We start from the raw sequence: 23,501 nt of genomic DNA on the forward strand, positions 1-23,501 counted from the left end.
CAACAAAAATCAGCTGTGAGTAGACTGTGGTTTCGCATGTTAACTATGCAACTGCATAAATAATGTTCAGTTCATTTGAAAACCTTTGTTAAAGGAATAGAAATCATCATTCTCACAACTGCTAAAATATTAGCCGTTTTAAGAAGGCTTTGCCTTTTAATTTGCCTTCTTTGTCCTGAATAAACCAAAAAAATTTTAAGCAGGATGGGTTGAATATAAAATTTTAATATAAAAGACATTAATTTCCTAGTACATGTAATATACAGAATGCTTAATACTTAAAACTACACTATATTTTGTGTCCTTGGGATTACATATTATAGACCTAATTTTTCCTTCACTAGATGCCTTATAAATTTTTACCTTATTTAAAAATTCAACAAATTCTCTAAAGACTAGACATTCACTAGAATGACAATGAACGGCAAGACTTCCGTTTCTCCACCAGAACAAACAGAATACTTCAGTAAAAATTATACTTAAAGCCTTAAAGACCAATTTCTCTTTGAATGTTCAAAGGGATTACATAAATGGATTTTCATTCAAGCTCAAAAGTAACAGAAGAGTGGCAATTTATGGTCTAACACAGGGGGTCAGCAACTATGGCCCATGGACTAAATCTGGCCTCCCACCTGTTTTTATACAACCTATGAGCTAAGAACAGTTTTCACAGATGAACATTCGCAATCAATTTGAGGACAGGGAATACTAACTTTGAACATGAAGTAAGCAAAATATTATCCTCTTCCCACCAAAAAATTCCATTCTTCTCATTAGTAGGCCTGTATTTTAAAAATTGTATTCGATTATTAATTCTTCTATATTGAATTTTGCAAATAAAAATTTGTGACCATTTGCTTTCTCTCTTGTACGTGAGTATCTATATTATATTCTCGATTTTGCCTCTTGGCCACGAAGTCTAAAATGTTTTCCATCTAACCCTTTACAGAAAAAGTTTGTGAACCCCTGATCTGAGACAAAGGGATCATGACATCTTCACAAATCATTTTGTGAATGATCCACAGACTCCTTATAGGAGCTCAAGTCTCTCCACAGATTATTTGGAACAAGGAAAGAAAGTATCCTATCCCCAAAGAATCAGCTGTGATTCACTCAGAGCAGATTTGCAGTCCTTTGCTGAGGAGGAGCTGTACACTCTGTTGGTGAATTCCATGCTCCCTTTCAGGAATTCTGGAAAAGAGCAGAGAAGTGACAGTAGGGACAGCTTCCAATCTGGAGCTCCAGTCTACTCCTCATCTACTGGCTGGAAATCCTAATCAAAAAGATTCCCAAAGGAAGAAAATAAAGAGGCCACTGCCTAATCCAATATTTGAAATTTCTCATACTGATCTAGATACTCCCTAGATTCCTTCTACAATGCTTATTTATATTTGAAATATTTCTTTGAAAAGTATCATTCTCATTTTAAAATTATGTATCTGAAAGAAGAAGGCACAAAGAAATACATTTTAATGTCAAACAAAGTAACTGTCTACATTACCATACGGCTGTCAAATATCCATCGACAATCAGTAGAGCAAGAGATAAACTTCAGCAGTATCTATTTCAATTGGCTTATGTAAATAAAACAACCAAATCATTTGGTTTCTGATACAGATGCAAAATTAACCTGAAAAAATTTAAATAAAGCATTGCATTTCAATGTATAGAGTGTCCCTCTAGGAAAATGAAAACTGAGTTTAAGAGACTATCTATTAAGGTTAAATAAAAATGTGCTTTTGTGGGGAAAATGATTAAATGGTATTTTCTTGATTACTCATTTAAACTGGAATTTAAATCGATTTATTTAAAATCAATTTCACCTACAGACTAAGTCACAAAGAGGAGATAACACTCAATTATTCCAGTAGGGCATATCCGGTTTGTGAATTATTCACAGCCCTGCAGTATGATATTACCAAGGACTGCAGCAAGACAGAAGGAACACCAAAAAGTCTGCAAGACAGCAGCAGTTCACTTACCCTCTCTCAGAGACTATATTTTTAGATCCTTGGCAAGTTTCTAAGCACCCACAATGAGTTTTAAAAAAAACCAAAAAAACCGCTTTACTCAACTGCTTTACCAGAGAGAAACTTTTTCAAGTTGAAGAAAAACATAAAACTTAAAAGATAAGAGTGTGCTTGGGCAAGTCATTTAATAAAGCTGGTTTCATCATCTGGTAAAATGAGAACATTAATACCCCCCACCACAAGCCTTTTAAGATTTTTCTCCAAGCACTGAAATTAAATTTAAACAAAATTTAATATCAAATGTGTGTGTGTATATAGTATAAAAATTTTTTTAATTCTTCAACGTAAAACTTTTTGAAACTGTAAAAGCACTACATAAACAATGACTATTATTTTATAATACCCTGGAAAGAATCCCAGGAAAAGAATAAACAATCTGCTCTAAGTATGTAAGACTGAAGTAAACATCTGCATTGGGTATTTTAAGGCACCATGAAAAGACTTCTATAAAGTCAATTTAGATACAAGTGTTGTGTCATTTGGTTGGTTACACTAGGTATTTTCAAAATAGTAACAGCATTTAACTTTCACTGTGTCCAATTCTCTTATGTATTTCAAAAACTTCCATTCTACTGGGTTAAATTTGTTCTTCAAACTTTCACATATTCCCCCTCACTCATTCCACCTTCTTTAACGACCTGCCTCTCCTAATGTTGTCCACACTGTATCCTGTGAAGTCACCAATTTCCTGGTGTGAAAACTCCTTCACTGACTCCAAATCTAACTCTCTCATCTACTCCTTACTTCCTCTCTTCATCTAAAATTTGACATCTTTAAGGAGAATGAATCCACTTTTCCTCCTTTATCTTATAAAATCTCACACTTCTCATGATTTCTATCCTCCAGTCTTATGGAATAAAAGTGAAGTGTAGGCTGATCTTTCTTTGACTCTATAGTTTATTTCTAAGATAAGCTACCACTCTATTTGTATCTAACCACTTACACACACTCAGTAATGCCTCTTCGTGAAATTACCCTTTTTAAAGACATCTTAAAATAATAATAATTGCCACCTATTCAGAGAAGTTCTCCCTGATCCTCAGAGCTAAAAAAGATCTTTTCTTCCAATAACTAACTTTACCATTTTGATTATACTACTCACATGTGAATATACTACATGCTATTCTGTATTATAGTTGTTCCTGATCTGGTCTTATCTCTCCTACTAGCCTACAAAGTCCTTTAGCACAAAGACTGTGTCTTATTCATCATGGGGTTTGCATATAATAGAGCTTAATTTGTTCCATGAATGAACAAATGTAGTTGAAGATAAAAGGTTGTAAAATGGAAAACCTGATCTAGATAATTTATAAAACAGCTCTAAATTCTTAATATCAAATATGTTTAAGCTTCCCAAAACAGAATGGAAGAGAGTTATGTATACTAGCTCAAAACGGTAATACTCCCTTTTCTGGAACAAAGGCTATTAAAGACTGAATGTTTAAAAGTGGTATGCTTTAAGATCTTCCATATTCTCTTAGTTGATACACACTACACATTCTGTAGGACCCTTTAAAGTAGACATCTATCTCAAAGACTTCCAGAGATGGAGCAATACCTACGAAGACAGACTACTTCACAGGTGGGAAAATATAATTACACACAAATTTTTTCACATATGAATAAAAACCTTCTCCCTTTAATTTCTACTCATGGAGATAAAGCATAATTTAGAATTTTAAAAGATAATGTTAAAACAAAAGCTATTCTGTCTGTGTGAACAACATGGTAACTGATTATTATGTCTTATAGAACATAAATCCCTACCTACACAAGTAAATAAGCTATTATTAGGCATATGGATAACCAACTCAGAAGAAAGTATCAGGATCCTAGATAACATACTAAACACCCATGAAATTTAGTATGTGGGTAGTTAGGAATAATATCTTTTATATGACATTGTTTATTAATTCTGATTAAGCCTCATTTCAATTGTTATTTTATATATACACAATAGGACAGATACACTTTAATAGGTACACACTATTATATTAGCAGATGTACATATACACCTATACATAAACATATATATTAACAGATGCTTTTAAAAAATATTAACATGGAAAATCGGTCTTTATTCTAGCTCCTGGCTTTGAAGTCCTTCCTAAAATGTTATATTCAACAATTTGCTGAGAATTCACATTCTAGTTTCCCTTTCATTTTTTTTTTAATCCAAAAATGGAAAAAGTAGCAGTTACTCTCTTTCTGATTTTTAACAAGCTAATCAGGTATACAGTTACAAATTAATCAAGTTTTACAAAAAAAAAAAAAGCTTCCTTTGTATACCTTGAAATTATTAGGAGTTAAGTTCGTGGACCCAGTGATTATGAAATTTGAAAGCTCTATCTTACGGCTGAGTGCTCTGGAGGTTGGGGAATGTAAGCATATAAGAGGTGAATTACATATGACACATGTAGGAAAGGAGGCAGGAAGGCATTCAGGTATCCATTCTCCCCACCTAGAGACCACCAAATCCAACCCACTGTATCACCACAGTGTTGAGTAGGCAAAGGGCAGTGTAGCCCTATGTGGGCACAGGGTACTCAGAAAGATTCACTACTCAAAACTTTCTCTAACATTCTACCAAATAAAAACTCATTAGGCTAGTTAAGTGATCGATTTGATGTGGCAAGTATCACGTGGGGGAAGAGTGGGAGATAAGTCCATTATGGCTTTCACACTTTGTCTTGAGTTACATTAACCACCATTCCTAAAATTTTACTGAAATCTACACACATGAAAAATTTATTTACAGAGGCAACAGATACCAGCGACAGACACACTGGTAATAAAGACATGGGTTAGAATTCAGCTCTGCCACTTAATATTTAAGTTTTGTTGGGTCAATTACTTAATTTTTGTGAATCTCAATTTCTCTGCTCTACCTCACACACAGCATGGTTGTAATGATTAAAAGTGAAACCAGTCATGTAATCAACTTCTCCCTCAAACCTAAGGATTGGTACTATTTGCAAACTTGAGAAAAACAAGAGGTGGGCACAAAGGAAGAGTGCAGATGTGGGTGAGGGCGCAATGGCAGAGGACCACAGAGCCAGAAGGTTCAACGAGACCACTAGATGAGTAGAGGACATCACAGGAGCAGTTCTAAGAAAGAAGCCATAAAGTATCCTACCTATGCAACAAGGTAGGATGTATGTAAATTAAATATTGATAACAATTATAAACACATATATATCTAATGATGACACTTGAATGTGTGTAATTGCTGGATTTAACTACAAACCCTAGTCCTGGCTAAATAGGTTTTCTGTTTATTTTGAGGACACAGTTGAACTACAACATTATGATAACCTTAGAGTTAATAGTCAATTTTTTAGATCGTTATAGTCAAGTTTTAGACTCTGGACAGTCTTCCAGAGACTTTTGTTAAAAAGAAAGTTTTCCCAAATTTCTTGTTAGGCTAACACACATTTGGGAACTATTATTTTTAAAGCTCATTAAAACTGATTAACGACAGCAACAACAACAAAAAACAGGCTAGCATTCTAACAAATTTTATTGTTGATACCCACTCTACTTAGCATAATTAAAAGCTAACCTTCTTACATTTTAACTACTAAAGTAACTTCTATTTGCCCAAATGGTCCTCTCTCTTAATCTTGACAGTGATATAGATGTTAAATTCAAAAGGAACATCTAAACTTTGGCCAGCTTAAATAAAGCTTCAGTTTCACAAAGCTTAAATAATAGGGTCCTGTAGCTGCTCTATGAAACTATTCATTACAGGAATTACGTCGAAATCTATTGGGTTGGCCAAAAAGTTCGTTCGGTGTTAAGCGAAAATAAAAGACATTTTTCATTTCCACCAAAAACTTTATTGAACAACATATTCATTAACCAAACGAACTTTTTGGCTGATCCAATAGATACAATAGTCCATTTAGCCCAGAATTCCCTATATGGCATTTCCACCCTAAAAATAAATTCAGGACAGTTTGTTCAGAAGATATTTTACCTTTGTGGTACTACAGGATAGATCTTCCATATGGCAGTATTAACTCACCATTATACTATCTTCAAGTCCTAAAGTCTTACAGAAGAACTACAACTCATAATTATAGGTTATAATTTTATTTCTGACAAATTCCTGCTAGTTTCTTTTATATATACTGTAACTAATCTACCTGCAGGCTCTCCTCCCTACTACAGTAGTGATAATCTACTGAAAACAATGCTTTTATCAACTCTTTCCTACAGACCTGAAAGAACTCCTTTAATTTCCACCAAGTTAAACATAAGTTATATATATGGAATTCAAATCTTCCCCAAATCTGTAGTGCCTCTTAATATACTATTCTTATTACCATATCTAGCCAATCTGCAGTTTTTATAAGACTAATCATGTCTTGCCTTTTCTACCTGTTACCATTCCCTTAACTTTAAATAAAGCTCCTATATTTCAAAACAGAAGCTATCCTTTAAAGCTTAGCTCAAATTCATCCATTCACTTGACATATTAAGCCCTTAACATGTGCCAAGGACAGTTCTAGATCCTGGAAACACAACAATGGAAAGCACATCAGTGCTGCCCTCAAAATGTCCCAGGTCCAGGGTGAAGCCTTTCCTAATCACCTCTGTTGAAACTGGACTTCTTTTCTCAGTGTTTCAAACTTTTAAGTGTTTACACTTATTTTGTAATAGATAACATTAAATTTGCGTGTGTGTGTATGGCATCTATTGCTAAAATTAGAACTTTAGCTTCTTAGGGGTAGAAACCATGTCTATTTTTCTGCTTAAGAACATTGCTTTTTAAATAGGTGCTCAAAATTATTTTGTTGATTGGCATGTTGGAGGGAAAAATTAAGAGTATACATATCATGATAAAGTCATCCTATCAGAAAAAGTACTTACAATGGATTTAAGGATTATTATGTTTGTTAGAAATTCAGAAAATGCAGATGTTAGTGATTAGAGCCATAAAGAGAAGGCTAACCTTTGCTTTGATAACAGAGAGAATGGAAAAGACTTATCAAGCAGCAAAGAGAAAGAACTTAAGTAGAGAAGAAAATTAAATGTTTTTGAATTAAAAACATAAAAATTTTAATTTTTTTCTTTATCACTAAAGGGGGACAGGGCATCACAATTCTTATAGGTAAAGAGCTGAAATACAGCTTTATTACTCAAAATCAGTCTTAAGAACATAAACATTTGGAGGACTCTGAATAAGAAAGGAACTAACCTCATTAATTCCTCTACTTTATCATCTACATCTAGGTCCTCTTCTGAGGCTTCAAAACTGTATGACCTCTGACCCATGCTGTTTGCATGGTAGCGAGTTGGTGACATCTTTCCATTGGATGTGGATAATCGCTCGTTATTCTCCCTCCCATTCTGATTGGTAGTACAAGGCTGTGGGGAGGTATCATAACTGTTGCTAGGTGATGGGGACATTCCAGAATGCTGGGTCTGTGTGGAAGCTGTAGCTGTAGAGGAAGATGCTGGAACATTGTTGGTAGTATTCCCATATGAACTTCCTCCATAGCTGGACCTTCTTCCAAACTTGTCACTATGCTCTTGATCAAGACGGTCCAAAGTTTCCAAGGCATGAAGAATTTCATGTTTAGTCATTCCAGTACGTCGAAGGCGCTGAAGCAGATCTATCTGCTCTATGGTAAATCTGGGTTCATCTGTATAGTGAGACATGGTTTCCAGCAAACTAAAACAAAAAAAAATTTTTTGTAAGTTCCTTTATTTACAATATCTACCAAAGAATATATAATTATGTATTGAGAATGCAAAGAAGATAAAATATTTCTATATCAACTTCTTTACTGAAAATGATTAAGACATTATTATTATCATATTATAATAACAGTAATATTTTGTTTTATCAGCAAAACTGACCTAGGAACTCTGTGACTTCATTTACTGTAGACAAACAGTTTGGTAAGCTTAGCCCAAGTAAATACTAATAACCAGCAAGAATATTTAAATGGAAAAGTAAGAAAGGCACATAAAAAAATTTATCAAGCACCATTTCACCCACCACTTTGCAATTTCATGAGTATTTCATCTCTGTAATGTATTCTCTCTTAATAGGTATCCCAAGAAATGGATCTTTCATGGTTGTGGCCAAACTGAACTATTCATTTTTCTTAGGAAATTGCTTCTACATTATGCTTCTTTTAACTAACACAAGATACTGTCGCACACCAGAAAATGTCTCAGAGTCAATAACAATATTAAGTTCAAGGGAGTTGTCAAATATCATAAAAATTCTCACTACTTGAATTCCTTTCTTATAAAACCTGACTTTCTTAAGGTTTTTTTAAGTGGGAATTTCTTCTATTTTTGTTTTTATAGTTCTAGTGCCAAATACGTTGCATGGCATGCAGCAGGCTCTCAGTAAGTGTCTGCTGATGGAAATAAATGTCAAAGAATTTTCTCATCCTTTCCAGGTAAACTTCTACTCTGGGCCAGTTCCCCTAAGCTGTTGGAGATCTGTTTCTCTATCCCTCTATACTAAAAATTTATTGAACATGCACTCTAGGCAGGCATTGGGCAAGAGTTTCATGTAATATAATCTCAGTTCCTCACGACAACCCTCTGTAGTTTCTTTTTAAGTTTTATATTGATTGATTGATTGTTGAGGAAACTAAGGCTCACAATGCTTTTTGTGTCTTGCAAACAAGCCTGATTAAGACATAGAAAAGATTTAAACCTTACTGACTCCAAAAGCATGCATCATTCTGCTTTCCAATATACGGCAGGACTTACTGGAATCAGATGATATGGGACACAGGCTTTTGTCCTTTTTTAAATCTCCAATTTAAACCACTTAGATAAAACCACTCTACTGATGGACTAGGGGTTCTAGTAACAGTTTTTTATATTTAAGATCTTTCCTCCATCTAGAATTTATATTTACCTAATGAGTGTGAAAGGATTTGAGCTTTATCTTTTCCCAAATGGATAGCTCATTTGTCCAATATGCTTTACTGAGTAATACATCTCTTCTCTGGTCTGAAATGCCACCTTTATCACATACAAAATTTCCACACAAATCTGTATCTACCTTTGGAGTCTCTATTCTATTGCAATGATTGCTTTGTTTTCTAAGCCCTTTTAAAAATAAGCAGGCGGGACTTCCCTGGTGGCGCAGCAGTTGAGAATCCGCCTGCCAATGCAGGGGACACGGGTTCGATCCCTGGTCCAGGAAGATCCCACATGCCGCGGAGCAACTGAGCCCGCGCGCCACAACTACTGAGCCTGCGTTCTAGAGCCCACACGCCACAATTACTGAAGCCCGCGTGCCTAGAGCCCGCGCACCACAACGAAAAGTAGCCCCGCTGGCAGCAACTAGAGAGAGCCCAACGCAGCCAAATATAAATAAATAAAATTTTAAAATAAATAAATAAAATTAAATTAAAATAAGCAGGCAGAGCTCTATAATTTTTATGTGAAACAGTTCTAGTTTTAGAGACAGGCTCATTAAAAATAAAAACAAACATTTTGTGGACCTAAAATAATATGCTGCAGGTCATTTGTGCCCATGGGCCACAGTATCTGCCTTATACCTATAAACATTTTCTTTTGCCCTCTTCCAATATTCATTTGTGACAAGCTATTCATCATAAAAGTCCTGTTTTCATGATTATTACATTCTTTCCTGATTGCCTAGTTTTTTCCTCCAAGGTTTTATAATGTAAAATTTTAAACACAGAGAAAAGGTGAAATAAATTTACAGTGAATGCCCATACACTAACCACCTAGATTTTACCATTAACATTTTACTTGCTTTACTACATATCCATCCATTCCTTATGCATCTATCCCTCTATTCATCTCATCTTTTGATGCATTTCAAAATCAGTTACAGACATCTGTACACTTCCCCCTAAATACTTCCACATGTATATCATCAATTAGAGCTCAGTATTTGTTCAGGTATTTTATCTCTTGAAGTGAAATTTACATAAAATAAAATATGCAAATTTATGTTTACCATCTATGAGTTCTGAGAAGTACATCCACCTGTGAAATTCAAATCCCTGTGAAGTTACAGAATATTACCATCACCCCAGGAAGTTCCCTCATGCCCCTTCCTGGTCAGTCCCTGTCTTCTTCCCTCAGAGGCAATCACTGCTCAGATTTTTTTCCCATGACAGATTACTTTTGTCTGTTCCAGAACCTCATCTAAATGGAATTTCTATGTACTCTTTTGTGTAAGGCTTCTTTCAGTATAAAGTTTTTGAGATTCATCTACGATGTTGTATGTATCAGCAGTTTGTTCCTTTTTATTACTGAATAGTACTTCATTGTAGGAATATACCACAGTTTTGTTTACCATTCTATTTTGGACACCTGGACTGTTGCCAATTATTAGCTATTCTAAATCTTTGGCAATTACAACTGTACTCTGCTAATTTTCTTGTTCGCTTCATATACCACCCCCCCCCACCCCCCCCCATAACATACCATCAGCTACTTGGGAGAGAGAGAGAAAAAAAAAAACTTTCAACCAGAGTAACTCATTTACTTTTCCTCCTGACTGATGTCAAAAGAATAGTACACCTTGCTTAACACAAATGCTCTATTATTAAAATGCTATGCAGTGTTGGTAATGTTCTGTTCTATGCTAGTTACATTACATAGGTACATTAGCTATGAACATTCACCAAGTTGTACACTACTGATCTGTACATTTTTCAGTAGGTATATTACACTCAAAATTTGTTGAAAAAGCTGTGTCAACATTTTCCTAATGGCTTATAAGAGACACTTGACACTTTAGTTTCTATCTTAACCCTCAGCCCTTGGTCCTTTCTATCAAGTGCTTAGTTAACACATTAATTCTTAATCCTAGGAAGTTCTTTTTAAAAGTAGCTGCCAAATCCTTTTAGTAACCCAAATAATTTACCTCTTAACTTACTGATTTGGTAAATTCAGGTTTCTATATATTATCCTTTTCTCTTGAAAATGGAGTTGTCCATTGCTAACTTCATGCTTTGAAGGTCTTCATACTTTGAAAATTCGTCATAAACTGACCTTGTTTAGATACAAGATTTCAAGGACTGTTTTATTATACAGACAAAAAAAATCAATTATGATATTTTCCTATCCCATTTATATCAGAGCAGATAGTATTCTGTATATAATTCTTCAAACGTCTCTCTGTATGGAACAGCACTCTGTATATATTAGCATAAAACTAAAATAAATTACAAGAATTTAACCTGTTAATTGAAAAGTATCCATCCTAAAGCTTATATTAGAACTACCAGAACTAAAGATTCCACAGTATCTGAAGCAATGCAATATTATGTTATTTCAGATTCCTTGACTATGGGAAACACTTTTAATCCAAAGTCATAAAAGGAGATAACAGAAGGCACCTATTATTTTGTCTGCACAGAATGCCTCATTGTCTCCAATCACATGTTCTTGGGGATGTCACTCAAAATACCCTACCTTCTGGCCAACAGGGTGGGCACACAAGGAAACCAAGCCTTGTTCTCCTCAAAATATTCAGGTTAGAGTAGAAGGAAGATGGACAGTCCCTGTAACTGTGCTCAGCTGTGGGAAGATGTTAGTCTGGTATATTCCTCACCATGCAGAAGAAGCTAGTTTGTAGGAAAACAAAGCAGGCATACTAAGAAATGCAGAGCAAAGGGGAAAGTTCTACAGTGTTCATATCCCTTGTTCTAGTCATTCCTAAGCCCCTACTTCATCCCTGCTCTTCTTCCCCACCAGGGATTGAACCCGTGTGCCCCCTGCAGTGGAAGCGCAGCGTCTTAACCACTGGACCACCACGGAAGTCCACCCCTGCTCTTCTTGCTATATTGTTATGTAAGAGCATAAACTTCCATTTATGCTTCACCTTGTTTAAATTAGATGTCTGTGCCTTGCACCAAGAGAGGTCCCTAATACAAAGATATACCTAAAGTAAAAAGATTTACAATTGCTAGAATAAAATGTATGACTCCTATAGAGCAGAATGATAGTGGCATAATGAGCAGGATCAAATCATGCATATGACACTGAAGGTACAATATTTTACTAGGAAAATGCCAAGATTAGAAGCTTTCTTGGATATTGAGAACAATATTCCAGTGGCATTAACATAAACAAAGGTACGCATTCTGTCATTTTCGAATTTTATTTCTTATAATTCACCTAGTTTAAGCACATAATCATGAAATTATGGCAAAAATGACCTACAAAGGTCATCTAAGTCCATGATACCAGCAATTCTTTTATAATAGAAAAAGATAACATGTAAGAACTGAATTAATTTTCCTATGTAGCAGAAGAACTGTTCACAGGATAAGGAACATCTTTCACTTCAAATTACTAATCTGAATGCAGACTCAGGCCAACAATAATTGAAAATGATGTGAGAAGAATTTCGACACTGTAATAACACAGACAATGTCTGAAGCATAAAAGAACAATTAAATTCAGGAATTATGCCTCAGTTCATAAACTGACATTCTAAAAGACCATACTATTAGACCATAATAGTAAATGTATTTTACAATAAATTTTACCCCTACTTGGATATGTAAACCCTTCTTGGATAAGGCCCGAGGTCCAGAACACACTTTCTTAAACTAAATCCTATAAGCATGAAGGTTAAGGCATTCACAAATGATTAATCTTGAAATCATCTGTGCAAAAATGACACAACTACCTTACCTGTAAATCATCAAAAGATAATAAGATCTTATTGGATAACACAGCATTTTCTTCAGCTTGACTGCTGTCTTTATCTTTTTATCTAGAATGACTAGGCAAAATATGGTCGAGTCATATAGTAGTTTTGTTTGTCATACATGGTATTTATTCCATGATGACTTCACACGTTATTGCATCAGTCATGACGTTAACCAGCTAAAGATGTGCTAAGGCCCTTCTTACTATTTATGGCACACTACTCTCTCAGTTATTATTGCCATCAAAGGAGACGCAGTTTTAAAGTAAGAAAATGACCAGAGTGAGAATAAGTAAGAAATGAAGATTTGCTGGGGATTGAGCTTCACAGTATGGTAAAATGATTCTATAATTCAAACCAATGGCAGAACTGACTAACGCAAAGAAGAGAGACTATGACTACAGATAATAGTATAAAAATGTTCTTTTCATAATAAAAAGATTTTGAGAAAAATAAGATTATATTCAATTTACAATCACACTTGAATAGTTGTTTTTAAATTACCACTAATTAAGGTTGAGATTTTTAAATTACAGCCACCTTATACACATTTGGGAAAATAAAACCCTAGTGTTGATAAAAACATGCAAGTTTATAGAGGGAGATATAAATTAGGTGTGCAATCAGAGAACAGGAGACCATTTAGACAAAAATCATTCAACTAACATTGATTGAGTGACCCCTATGTGTCAGACCATGTACAAGGCAGAGAGGATGCAACAAGGAACAAATTAGGCAAAAATTCCTGGCCTCATGATGCTTACATTCTGATGGTTATAGAAAATAGCCATTAACAAATAAATTGTATTTTTTAAAAAAGGGAAACTCAGGCCCAAAGCAAACACAGTGCCTTCCCTTTCCCAAGGACACAGCTACTTAGCAGCAACTCAGGCTACAGTTCACACCACCTGGCCTATTCCAGAGACTTTTCGATATATGATAAAGCCAATGAGAGAAGAAAAAAGTTTAACGAAAAACCTAAATAACAAGGAAAATCTATCTTAATGTCTACTTACTGGATTATAGAACTGTCAACCAAAACAGAAGGAATTTAATTGAAATACAGATTGCACCAAATTTTAGAAAATGCTTATGCTAAAGGCACTCTGCACTAGACTCTAAAGATGAACTTAATGAGCTAATAAATACTTTATCTTCTCTAATACCTGAAATTCCCAGAATACTTTTATTCAGAGGCCTATTTAATATGAACTAGTGGTTACAGCTCATGTCATAGCACAAAAAAAAAATCTCTACATAATACTACCATCCAATTTGTATTTTTTGCCAGACTCCAAAGAAAAGTCTACCAGCTACATTAGCTAATAGACTTAACTACATTATTATCCCCAGTAGGTAAAGAAAATGGCTAAGGTGCTTAGTAGTTTGCAAACAGAAGGCAGCATTAAGGTAGCATTCTTCCAATATTCTGCTTGTCACAAGGTATTTAATACCAGCCATCTGTCTCACAAATTTCTAGGCTATTAAGCAGTTTAAAATTATATGTAATTTTATGTTCAATTGAAAATTAATGTTAGACTTCAAACTTGAAACAGAAATGGTAAAAGAGAAAGTTGATAGATTTGAAAATTCATTCCTTACCACATAACTATGAAAAAATTCTTTCAACTCTACAAATGTCTGCTGTCATTTTTGGATTTTAATCATAATGATTTTTTAATTTTATTAAAACAATTGAGAGGATGAAAATTAAGAGAAGAATTAGATACTTACACCACTGGAAAGGAACTGAGCATACTTTACATGAGGTGAATCAATATCTTTTCTAGAGATGATCAGCGTTATTTATCATTCTGTAGAATAAAGACAGAAAATTCAGAAATAGTTTTTAATCAAGTATTGAACAAAAATTTTAATTATATACTTAAGGATTAACAGTTAACATCAGATAATCATGTTTTTAAAATTATTTTGTAATTCTGAAAGGAAACATTGGTTTGAAGGAAAATTTTAAAAATAGAAAAATGCTTTTGATAGCTTTCAAAATCATTCACTTGGAAAAAGTAATGAAAATTATACCCCTGAAGTTTAATCTGTTACCAGACACCACCGAGGGAAACAGATTTAAACATGCAATGGAATATATATATACACACACATTGTAGTGACATTCAAGATAACTTGTTGATAATAACATCAGTGCATTTATGTAGAATCCTATAAACAAAAAAACACACCACAGCATGATTGCAGCTAACAGTCTTAACTGTGAGGTAAATCCTGGGGTCTAGTTCCAAGTCTATTACTTATTTTACTGCTAGCCAAATCTTCAGTGACTGAATTTCTCTAAGTCTCAATTTCCGCATCTATAAAACAGGGATAATAGATAACTACTTCAAAACGCTACAAGAATTTAAAACATTTTTTAAATGGTGGTGATGAAGCACTTCACAAACTATCAAGTAGCAGGGACTATTAATACCAGTTAAAAAAAGATACCAATACCCATGTCGATTCCTGAACAGAGTGTAAGTTAATAATGGAGTGAGTCTAGTACTTCTATCTTCTGATTAGCATTCTACTGCTTTATTCAGCATTCAGACACCGTGACCCCTTTCAATTCAGACATAGATCTGAACAAAAAGTGAAATCTACCATTCACAGTTTAGGAGCTAAAGATCATGTATTACTGACTGAACTTATTAGCAGTTTCAAACCATAATCTATACAGGCAGCTATTTCCATGAACTCAAAGTTAATATTATAAATTAGACGAAAGTTAAAAATGTTGATGTCAAAAACTCTCACATTAAAATACACATTCAGCACTGAATTATATAAAGCAAGACCAAAGTGTCTAACAGTGACTAATGATATACGTGAAATGTACAGGGTAAAGTTAGAAACCTTTCACATTTCATATCCTAAATTGTAGCTTTAATGAAGTTCCTGCTGTAGTTAATTTTATTGCTGACTTAAGAAACACTGGTCCTAAAAGGTAGATACAAAATACAAAGAAAATCTACTGAAAATATTGTTGATTACATTTCCTAGACAAAACAGCAACACCAAGCCAGAAAACTGATTACTGGTCAATACACGTTTTTTCCACTCTTGCTGAAATTCAGGTAAAATATACTAAGTACTTACTTGCCCTGACATAGGCAAAAGGTCATAATATGAGTAAGATATGGTCCCAGCAGTGTAGGACCTTATTAAACTATGGGGAAGGGTCAAATAAAAATCACACACACACTCATCCTTCTAATAAAAGGCATAATGTGATAAGTCTAAAAATTCAAGGTTTATGAGAATAACAATTTAGAAATTAATTTAGGTCACAGAGAACTGGGAAGACTTCTTCAAGTGAGATCTCAGCTGTTACCTGAAGTTTAGAGTAAGACTTCCACCAAACCAAAGTGTGAAGGGAGGTTAGAATCAGTGGAGGAAAGAATCAGGGAGAAGGAACAATTAAAAGAGATTATGAAGGATGATTAGGGAATAAGTAGACCTGTGTTGTTGGCCTTTAACATGTATGTATGAGAAGACAGGTAGAAAGGGAGGACTTCCACAATCTATGGAGGGCTGGTAAATGCCTTGCAGTAATTCTGACCTTTATTCTGTAAGGATGAGAATGATGCTACAGCTGAATCAGACAATCTAGGAAGTGACTCACCAAAGACCCTCATTTCACAGATGAGGAAACTGAGATGAAGACACTGATACAGATCTGTATAACTGCAAATCACTGAATTTATGTCATTTATATTTCAGATATAAATGGGCTCAAAATATTCTATAAAAATAAAATATTCTTAGAACAGAAGACCAAGCAAGCAAGGTGCTATGAGTTCTCTACTCTCAGGTTCAACGTCACAGAGCTCTCCTAGCACAGGAGACAGATTTTTTTAAAACTGACAGATTAAAAATGTATATTAAAATCACACCCATTAGAATGGTTATAATCAAAAAACAGAAAATAACAAGGATTGGCACAGATGTGGATAAAATAAAAGCTTTGTGTGCTGCTGATGAAAATGTAAAATGGTGGTGCCACTATGGAAAATACAATAGTATGGCAGTTCCTCAAATAAATTAAACACAGATTACCATAAGATCCGCAATTCCAATTCTGGGTGTATACCCAGAAGCAGTGAAAGCAGGGACTCGAAAATATATTTGTACACCCAAGTTTATAGCAGCATATTCACAAAAGCCAAAAGGTGGAAACAAACTCAAATGTCCATCGATAGATGAATGGCTAAACAAAATGTGGTACATACATAACATATAAGGGAATATTATTCAGCCTTAAAAAAGAAGGAAATTCTGACATCGTAACATGGATGAACCCTGAAGGCATAACACTAAATGAAACAAGCCAGTCACAAAAGGTCAAATACTGTATAATTCCACTTTTAAGAGGTATTTAGAGTCATCAAATTCAAATAGAAAGTAGAATGGTGCTTGAATGGGGCTGTGGAAGGGGGAGTTATTGTTTAATGGTACAAAGTTTCAGTTTGGGAAAATGAAAAAGTTCTAGAGATGGATGACAGTGATGGTTGTACAGCAATGTTTATTGTGCTTAATGTCACTGAACTGTATGCTTAAAAATGGTTAAAATGGTAAATTTTATATTATATATATTTTATTACTGCAAAAAGCAGAGTGTTATAATAAAAGAAAATGTACATTAAAAGGTATCAGGGATAAAATTCATGGATGCTGAATCATATATAAGCACCCAGCTATACAAAGCAAGTAAGTTATAAAAGATAAAAAATCAGCTCCTCATTGGACTTCTAATCTGTTATACTTTAAAAAAAGAGAGAGAAAGAGAGAGTTGAATAACATTCACAGGGGACAGAGAGAAAAGAATTCTATATCAACAAAACTTACACTTTGATATATGAAAAAAATTGCAAATATGCAAGAATTCAGAGAGTTTATTTTCTCAGTTACCCCAACTGAGAAAAACAATTGAGAAAGGGTTCTAACTAAGAAAAAATAAACCAGAATAGAGACATGGTAACAGGGAAGATGATGAGAAAGGGTAATATAAGCAATGAAACTTTCAGTTTATATCACATAATATACATTTAGATAATAACCGAATATCTAAGAATGTATAACTTACATGAAAAATAAGGACTCTATAAACAAAGGACTTTATCCCCAAAGAAATTTTAATAGATATCTATTCAAGATGTACTAAACTATCTCTTCAAAGTAAAAGAGTTGTAGGCAGGTGAGATGGAGGGAGGCAGAAGTAAAAGTACTCCTAAGATCTGAAAGAAGAGAATGAGGGGAAAACAGAAGAGAGGCAGAAAATAAAAGTACTCTAAAGGTCTCATCTTTTCACGGTCAAGAAGACACCTGGGGGAAAAATGCGCATCTTTTTGGGGAAAATAGTATTTTGTTTTAAAGTAACTGCAGAGAAACATGTATCAGTCGAGGTATAAGCCCGTGTGCCACAACTACTGAGCCTGCGCTCTAGAGCCCATGAGCCACAGCTACTGAGCCTGCACTCTAGAGCCCGTGAGCCACACCTACTGAGCCCGAAAGCCACATCTACTGAGCCCATGCGCCTAGAGCCCGTGCTCTGCAACAAGAGAAGCCACCGCAGTGAGAAGCCTGTACACCGCAACAAACAGTAGCCCCTGCTTGCTGCAACTAGAGAAAGCCCGCGTGCGGCAACGAGGACCCAACGCAGCCAAATACATAAATTAATTAAATAAATTTATATTAAAAAAAAAGTATCAAGTAGGATGAAGATTATACAATTGTAAAATATACAGTTTATGACCAACATATAAGAGTTATAAACTTGTATATACCAAATAACATAGCAGGTAATAAAGCAAAACTTATTACAACTTTAATAATTTTATTTTTAAAGCTACACATATACTCACTTATGTGTATAAAATTGATGACTAATAAGGACCTGCTGTATAAAAATAAAATAAAATTAAAAACTTAAAAAAAAAGAAAAAAGATACAAATATACTGAGTTATTTCAGTATACCTTGTAGAAGAGACAAACATAGTTGCAAAAAACAAAAAACAGAAATTATATCATCAATAAACTAATTTCAGAGATAAGTAATATAAAAAATTTAGGAAAAGGTACCAAAAATATTTTTAGTTATAAATGACGAGATGACCTAGATAATCTTTGGATCAAAGAAGAAATCGAAAGAGAAATTATGATCTACATAGTAAGCTATGACAAAAAATAGCTATGATTAAACAATCATAATAAAAACCCAGGTGACCTAGCAAAGTTTGTATTCAGAAGTAAATTTATGGCCTTAATAGCTTTTAATATTTTTAAAAGGCGGGGGCGGGGGGACACCCAGTAAATAAGAAATTAGAAAAAATACAAACTGTATCAAAATGAACTAGGAAGAAGGAACTAAGAGATACTATTTGACATTAATATAAAGTAAAAAAGTTATAAAAAGCATAAATAAGTCCAAAAGCTAGCTCTCTGAAACATGATTAAAGAATCACTCAGATAGTCTAACAAGGGGATGAAAAAAAAAAATGAGAGTGAAAACTCACGATAGTCAAAATGAAAAGAGAAATCATAAGTATAGGAGAGAATTAAGAAAATAAGACAAAGCTAAGAAAATACAAATGCAATTCCTTGGCAATTCATTTAAAAACCGAAGAGAAAAATGTTTTCCCAGTAAGACAGAAAATATCAAAATTGACCCAAGAGAAATGAATTGAGTAGAACCAAATAGCATGAATTAAAGGTAATTAAAAATCTACTATAGGAGGAGGAACCAAGATGGCGGAGTAGAAGGACGTGCTCTCACTCCCTCTTGTGAGAACACCAGAATCACAACTAGCTGCTGGACAATCATTGACAGGAAGACACTGGAACTCACCAAAAAAGATACCCCACATCCAAAGACAAAAGAGAAGCCACAACGAGACGGTAGGAGGGGTGCAATCACAGTAAAATCAAATCCCATAACTGCTGGGTGGGTGACTCACAGACTGGAGAACACTTATACCACAGAAGTCCACTCACTGGAGTGAAGGTTCTGAGCCCCAAGTCAGGCTTCCCAACCTGGGGGTCCGGGAAAGGGAGGAGGAATTCCTAGAGAACCAGACTTTGAAGCCTAGTGGATTTGACTGGAGGACTTCGACAGGACTGGGGGAAACAGAGACTCCACTCTTAGAGGGCACACACAAAGTAGTGTGTGCTTCGGGACCCAGGGGAAGGAGCAGTGACCCCAGGGGAGGCTGAACCAGACCTACCTGATAGTGTTAGAGGGTCTCCTGCAGAGGCGGGGGGTGGGGGGAGTGGCTGTGGCTCACCCTGAGGACAAGGACACTGGCAGCAGAAGTTCTGGGAAGTACTCCTTGGCATGAGCCCTCCCAGAGTCTGTCATTAGCCCCACCAAAGAGCCCAGGTAGGCTCCAGTGTTGGGTTGCCTCAGGCCAAACAACCAACAGGGAGGGAACTCAGCCCCACCCATCAACAGTCAAGCAGATTAAAGTTTTACTGAGCTCTGCCCACCAGAGCAACACCCAGATCTACCCACCACCAGTCCCTCCCATCAGGAAACTTGCTCAAGCCTCTTACATAGCCTCATCCACCAGAGGACAGACAGCAGAAGCAAGAAGAACTACAATCCTGCAGTCTGTGGAACAAAAGCCACATTCACAGAAAGACAGACAAGATGAAAAGGCAGAGGGCTATGTACCAGATGAAGGAGCAAGATAAAACCCCAGAAAAGCAACTAAATGAAGTGGTGATAGGCAACCTTCCAGAAAAAGAATTCAGAATAATGATAGTGAAGATGATCCAGGGCCTTGGAAAAAGAATGGAGGCAAAGATCGAGAAGATGCAAGAAATGATTAACAAAGACCTAGAAGAATTAAAGAACAAACAAACAAAGATGAACAATACAATAACTGAAATGAAAACTACACTAGAAGGAATCAATAGCAGAATAACTGAGGCAGAAGAACGGATAAGTGACCTGGAAGACAGAATGGTGGAATTCACTGCTGCGGAACAGAATAAAGAAAAAAGAATGAAAAGAAATGAAGACAGCCTAAGAGACCTCTGGGACAACATTAAATGCAACAACATTCACATTATAAGGGTCCCAGAAGGAGAAGAGAGACAGAAAGGACCAGAGAAAATATTTGAAGAGATTATAGTCGAAAACTTCCCTAACATGGGAAAGGAAATAGCCACCCAAGTCCAGGAAGCACAGCGAGTCCCATACAGGATAAATGCAAGGAGAAACACGCCAAGACACACAGTAATCAAACTGGCAGAAATTAAAGAAAGACAAAGAAAAATAATTGAAAGCAGCAAGGGGAAAACGACAAATAACATATAAGGGAACTCCCATAAGGTTAACAGATGATTTCTCAGCAGAAACTCTGCAAGCCAGAAGGGAGTGGCATGATATACTTAAAGGATGAAAGGGAAGAACCTACAACCAAGATTACTCTACCCAGCAAGGATTTCATTCAGATTCGATGGAGAAATCAAAAGCTTTACAGACAAGCAAAAGCTAAGAGAATTCAGCACCACCAAACCAGCTCTACAACAAATGCTAAAGGAACTTCTCTAAGTAGGAAACACAAGAGAAGAAAAGGACCTACAAAAACAAACCCAAAACAATTAAGAAAATGGTCATAGGAACATACATATTAATAATTACCTTAAACGTGAATGGATTAAATGCTCCAACCAAAAGACACAGCCTTGTTGAATGGATACAAAAACAAGACCCATATATATGTTGTCTACAAGAGACCCACTTCAGACCTAGGGACACATACAGACTGAAAGTGAGGGGATGGAAAAAGATATTCCACGCAAATGGAAATCAAAAGAAAGCTGGAGTAGCAATACTCATATGAGATAAAATAGACTTTAAAATAAAGAATGTTACAAGAGACAAGGAAGGACACTACATAATGATCAAGGGATCAATCCAAGAAGAAGATATAACAATTATAAATATATATGCACCCAACATAGGAGCACCTCAATACATAAGGCCACTGCTAACGGCTATAAAAGAGGAAATTGACAGTAACACAATAATAGTGGGGGACTTTAACACCTCACTTACACCAATGGACAGATCATCCAAAATGAAAATAAATAAGGAAACAGAAGCTTTAAATGACACAATAGACCAGATAGATTTAATTGATATTTATAGGACATTCCATCCAAAAACGGCAGATTACACTTTCTTCTCAAGTGCGCACGGAACATTCTCCAGGATAGATCACATCTTGGGTCACAAATCAAGCCTCAGTAAATTTAAGAAAACTGAAATCATATCAAGCATCTTTTCTGACTACAAAGCTATGAGATTAGAAATCAATTACAGGGAAAAAAACATAAAAAACACAAACACATGGAGGCTAAACAATACGTTACTAAATAACCAAGAGATCACTGAAGAAATCAAAGAGGAAATCAAAAAATACCTAGAGACAAATGACAATGAAAACACGACGACCCAAAACCTATGGGATGCAGCAAAAGCGGTTCTAAGAGGGAAGTTTATAGCTATACAAGCCTACCTAAAGAAACAAGAAAAATCTCAAGTAAACAATCTAACCTTACACCTAAAGAAACTAGAGAAAGAAGAACAAACAAAACCCAAAGTTAGCAGAAGGAAAGAAATCATAAAGATCAGAGCAGAAATAAATGAAAGAGAAACAAAGAAAACAATAGCAAAGATCAATAAAACTAAAAGTTGGTTCTTTGAGAAGATAAACAAAATTGATAAGCCATTAGCCAGACTCATCAAGAAAAAGAGGGAGAGGACTCAAATCAATAAAATCAGAACTGAAAAAGGAGAAGTTACAACAGACACCGCAGAAATACAAAGCATCCTAAGAGACTACTACGAGCAACTTTATGCCAATAAAATGGACAACCTGGAAGAAATGGACAAATTCTTAGAAATGTATAACCTTCCAAGACTGAACCAGGAAGAAACAGAAAATAGGAACAGACCAATCACAAGTAATGAAATTGAAACTGTGATTAAACATCTTCCAACAAACAAAAGTCCAGGACCAGATGGCTTCACAGGTGAACTCTATCAAACATTTAGAGAAGAGCTAACACCCATCCTTCTCAAACTCTTCCAAAAAAATTGCAGAGGAAGGAACACTCCCAAACTCATTCTATGAGGCCACCATCACCCTGATACCAAAACCAGACAAAGATACTACAAAAAAAGACAATTACAGACCAATATCACTGATGAATATAGATGCAAAAATCCTCAATAAAATACTATCACACAGAATCGAACAACACATTAAAAGGATCATACACCACGATCAAGTGGGATTTATCCCAGGGATGCAAGGATTCTTCAATATATGCAAATCAATCAATGTGATACACCATATTAACAAATGGAAGACTAAAAACCATATGATCATCTCAATAGATGCAGAAAAAGCTTTTGACAAAATTCAACACCCATTTATGATAAAAACTCTCCAGAAGGTGGGCATAGAGGGAACCTACCTCAACATAATAAAGGCCATATATGACAAACCCACAGCAGACATCATTGTCAATGGTGAAAAACTGAAAGCATTTCCTCTAAGATCAGGAACAAGACAAGGATGTCCACTCTCACCACTACTATTCAACATAGTTTTGGAAGTCCTAGCCACGGCAATCAGAGAAGAAAAAGAAATAAAAGGAATACAAATTGGAAAAGAAGAAGTAAAACCGTCACTGTTTGCAGATGACATGATACTATACATAGAGAATCCTAAAGATGCCACCAGAAAACTACTAGAGCTAATCA

The 23,501-nt window shown here is 35.2% G+C and overlaps 1 protein-coding gene across 9 annotated transcripts in view; it reads right to left on the minus strand.

The window, feature by feature from the left end:
- HMBOX1 (homeobox containing 1) overlaps positions 1–23,501 on the minus strand; it is a 180,209-nt gene that overhangs the window by 82,949 nt on the left and 73,759 nt on the right. For all 9 annotated transcript variants that reach the window (XM_007192712.3, XM_057547847.1, XM_007192711.3 and 6 more), the window contains exons 2-3: positions 14,443–14,522; positions 7,234–7,710 (exon numbers count right to left, since the gene is read on the minus strand). In XM_007192712.3, the coding sequence (XP_007192774.1) occupies positions 7,234–7,710; positions 14,443–14,465 (500 nt within the window). In that variant the 5' untranslated portion in view covers positions 14,466–14,522. The remainder of the gene's footprint in view (positions 1–7,233; positions 7,711–14,442; positions 14,523–23,501) is intronic.

The sequence above is a fragment of the Balaenoptera acutorostrata genome, chromosome 6 (assembly GCF_949987535.1).
Source record: "Balaenoptera acutorostrata chromosome 6, mBalAcu1.1, whole genome shotgun sequence".
NCBI classification, from domain to species: domain Eukaryota; kingdom Metazoa; phylum Chordata; class Mammalia; order Artiodactyla; family Balaenopteridae; genus Balaenoptera; species Balaenoptera acutorostrata.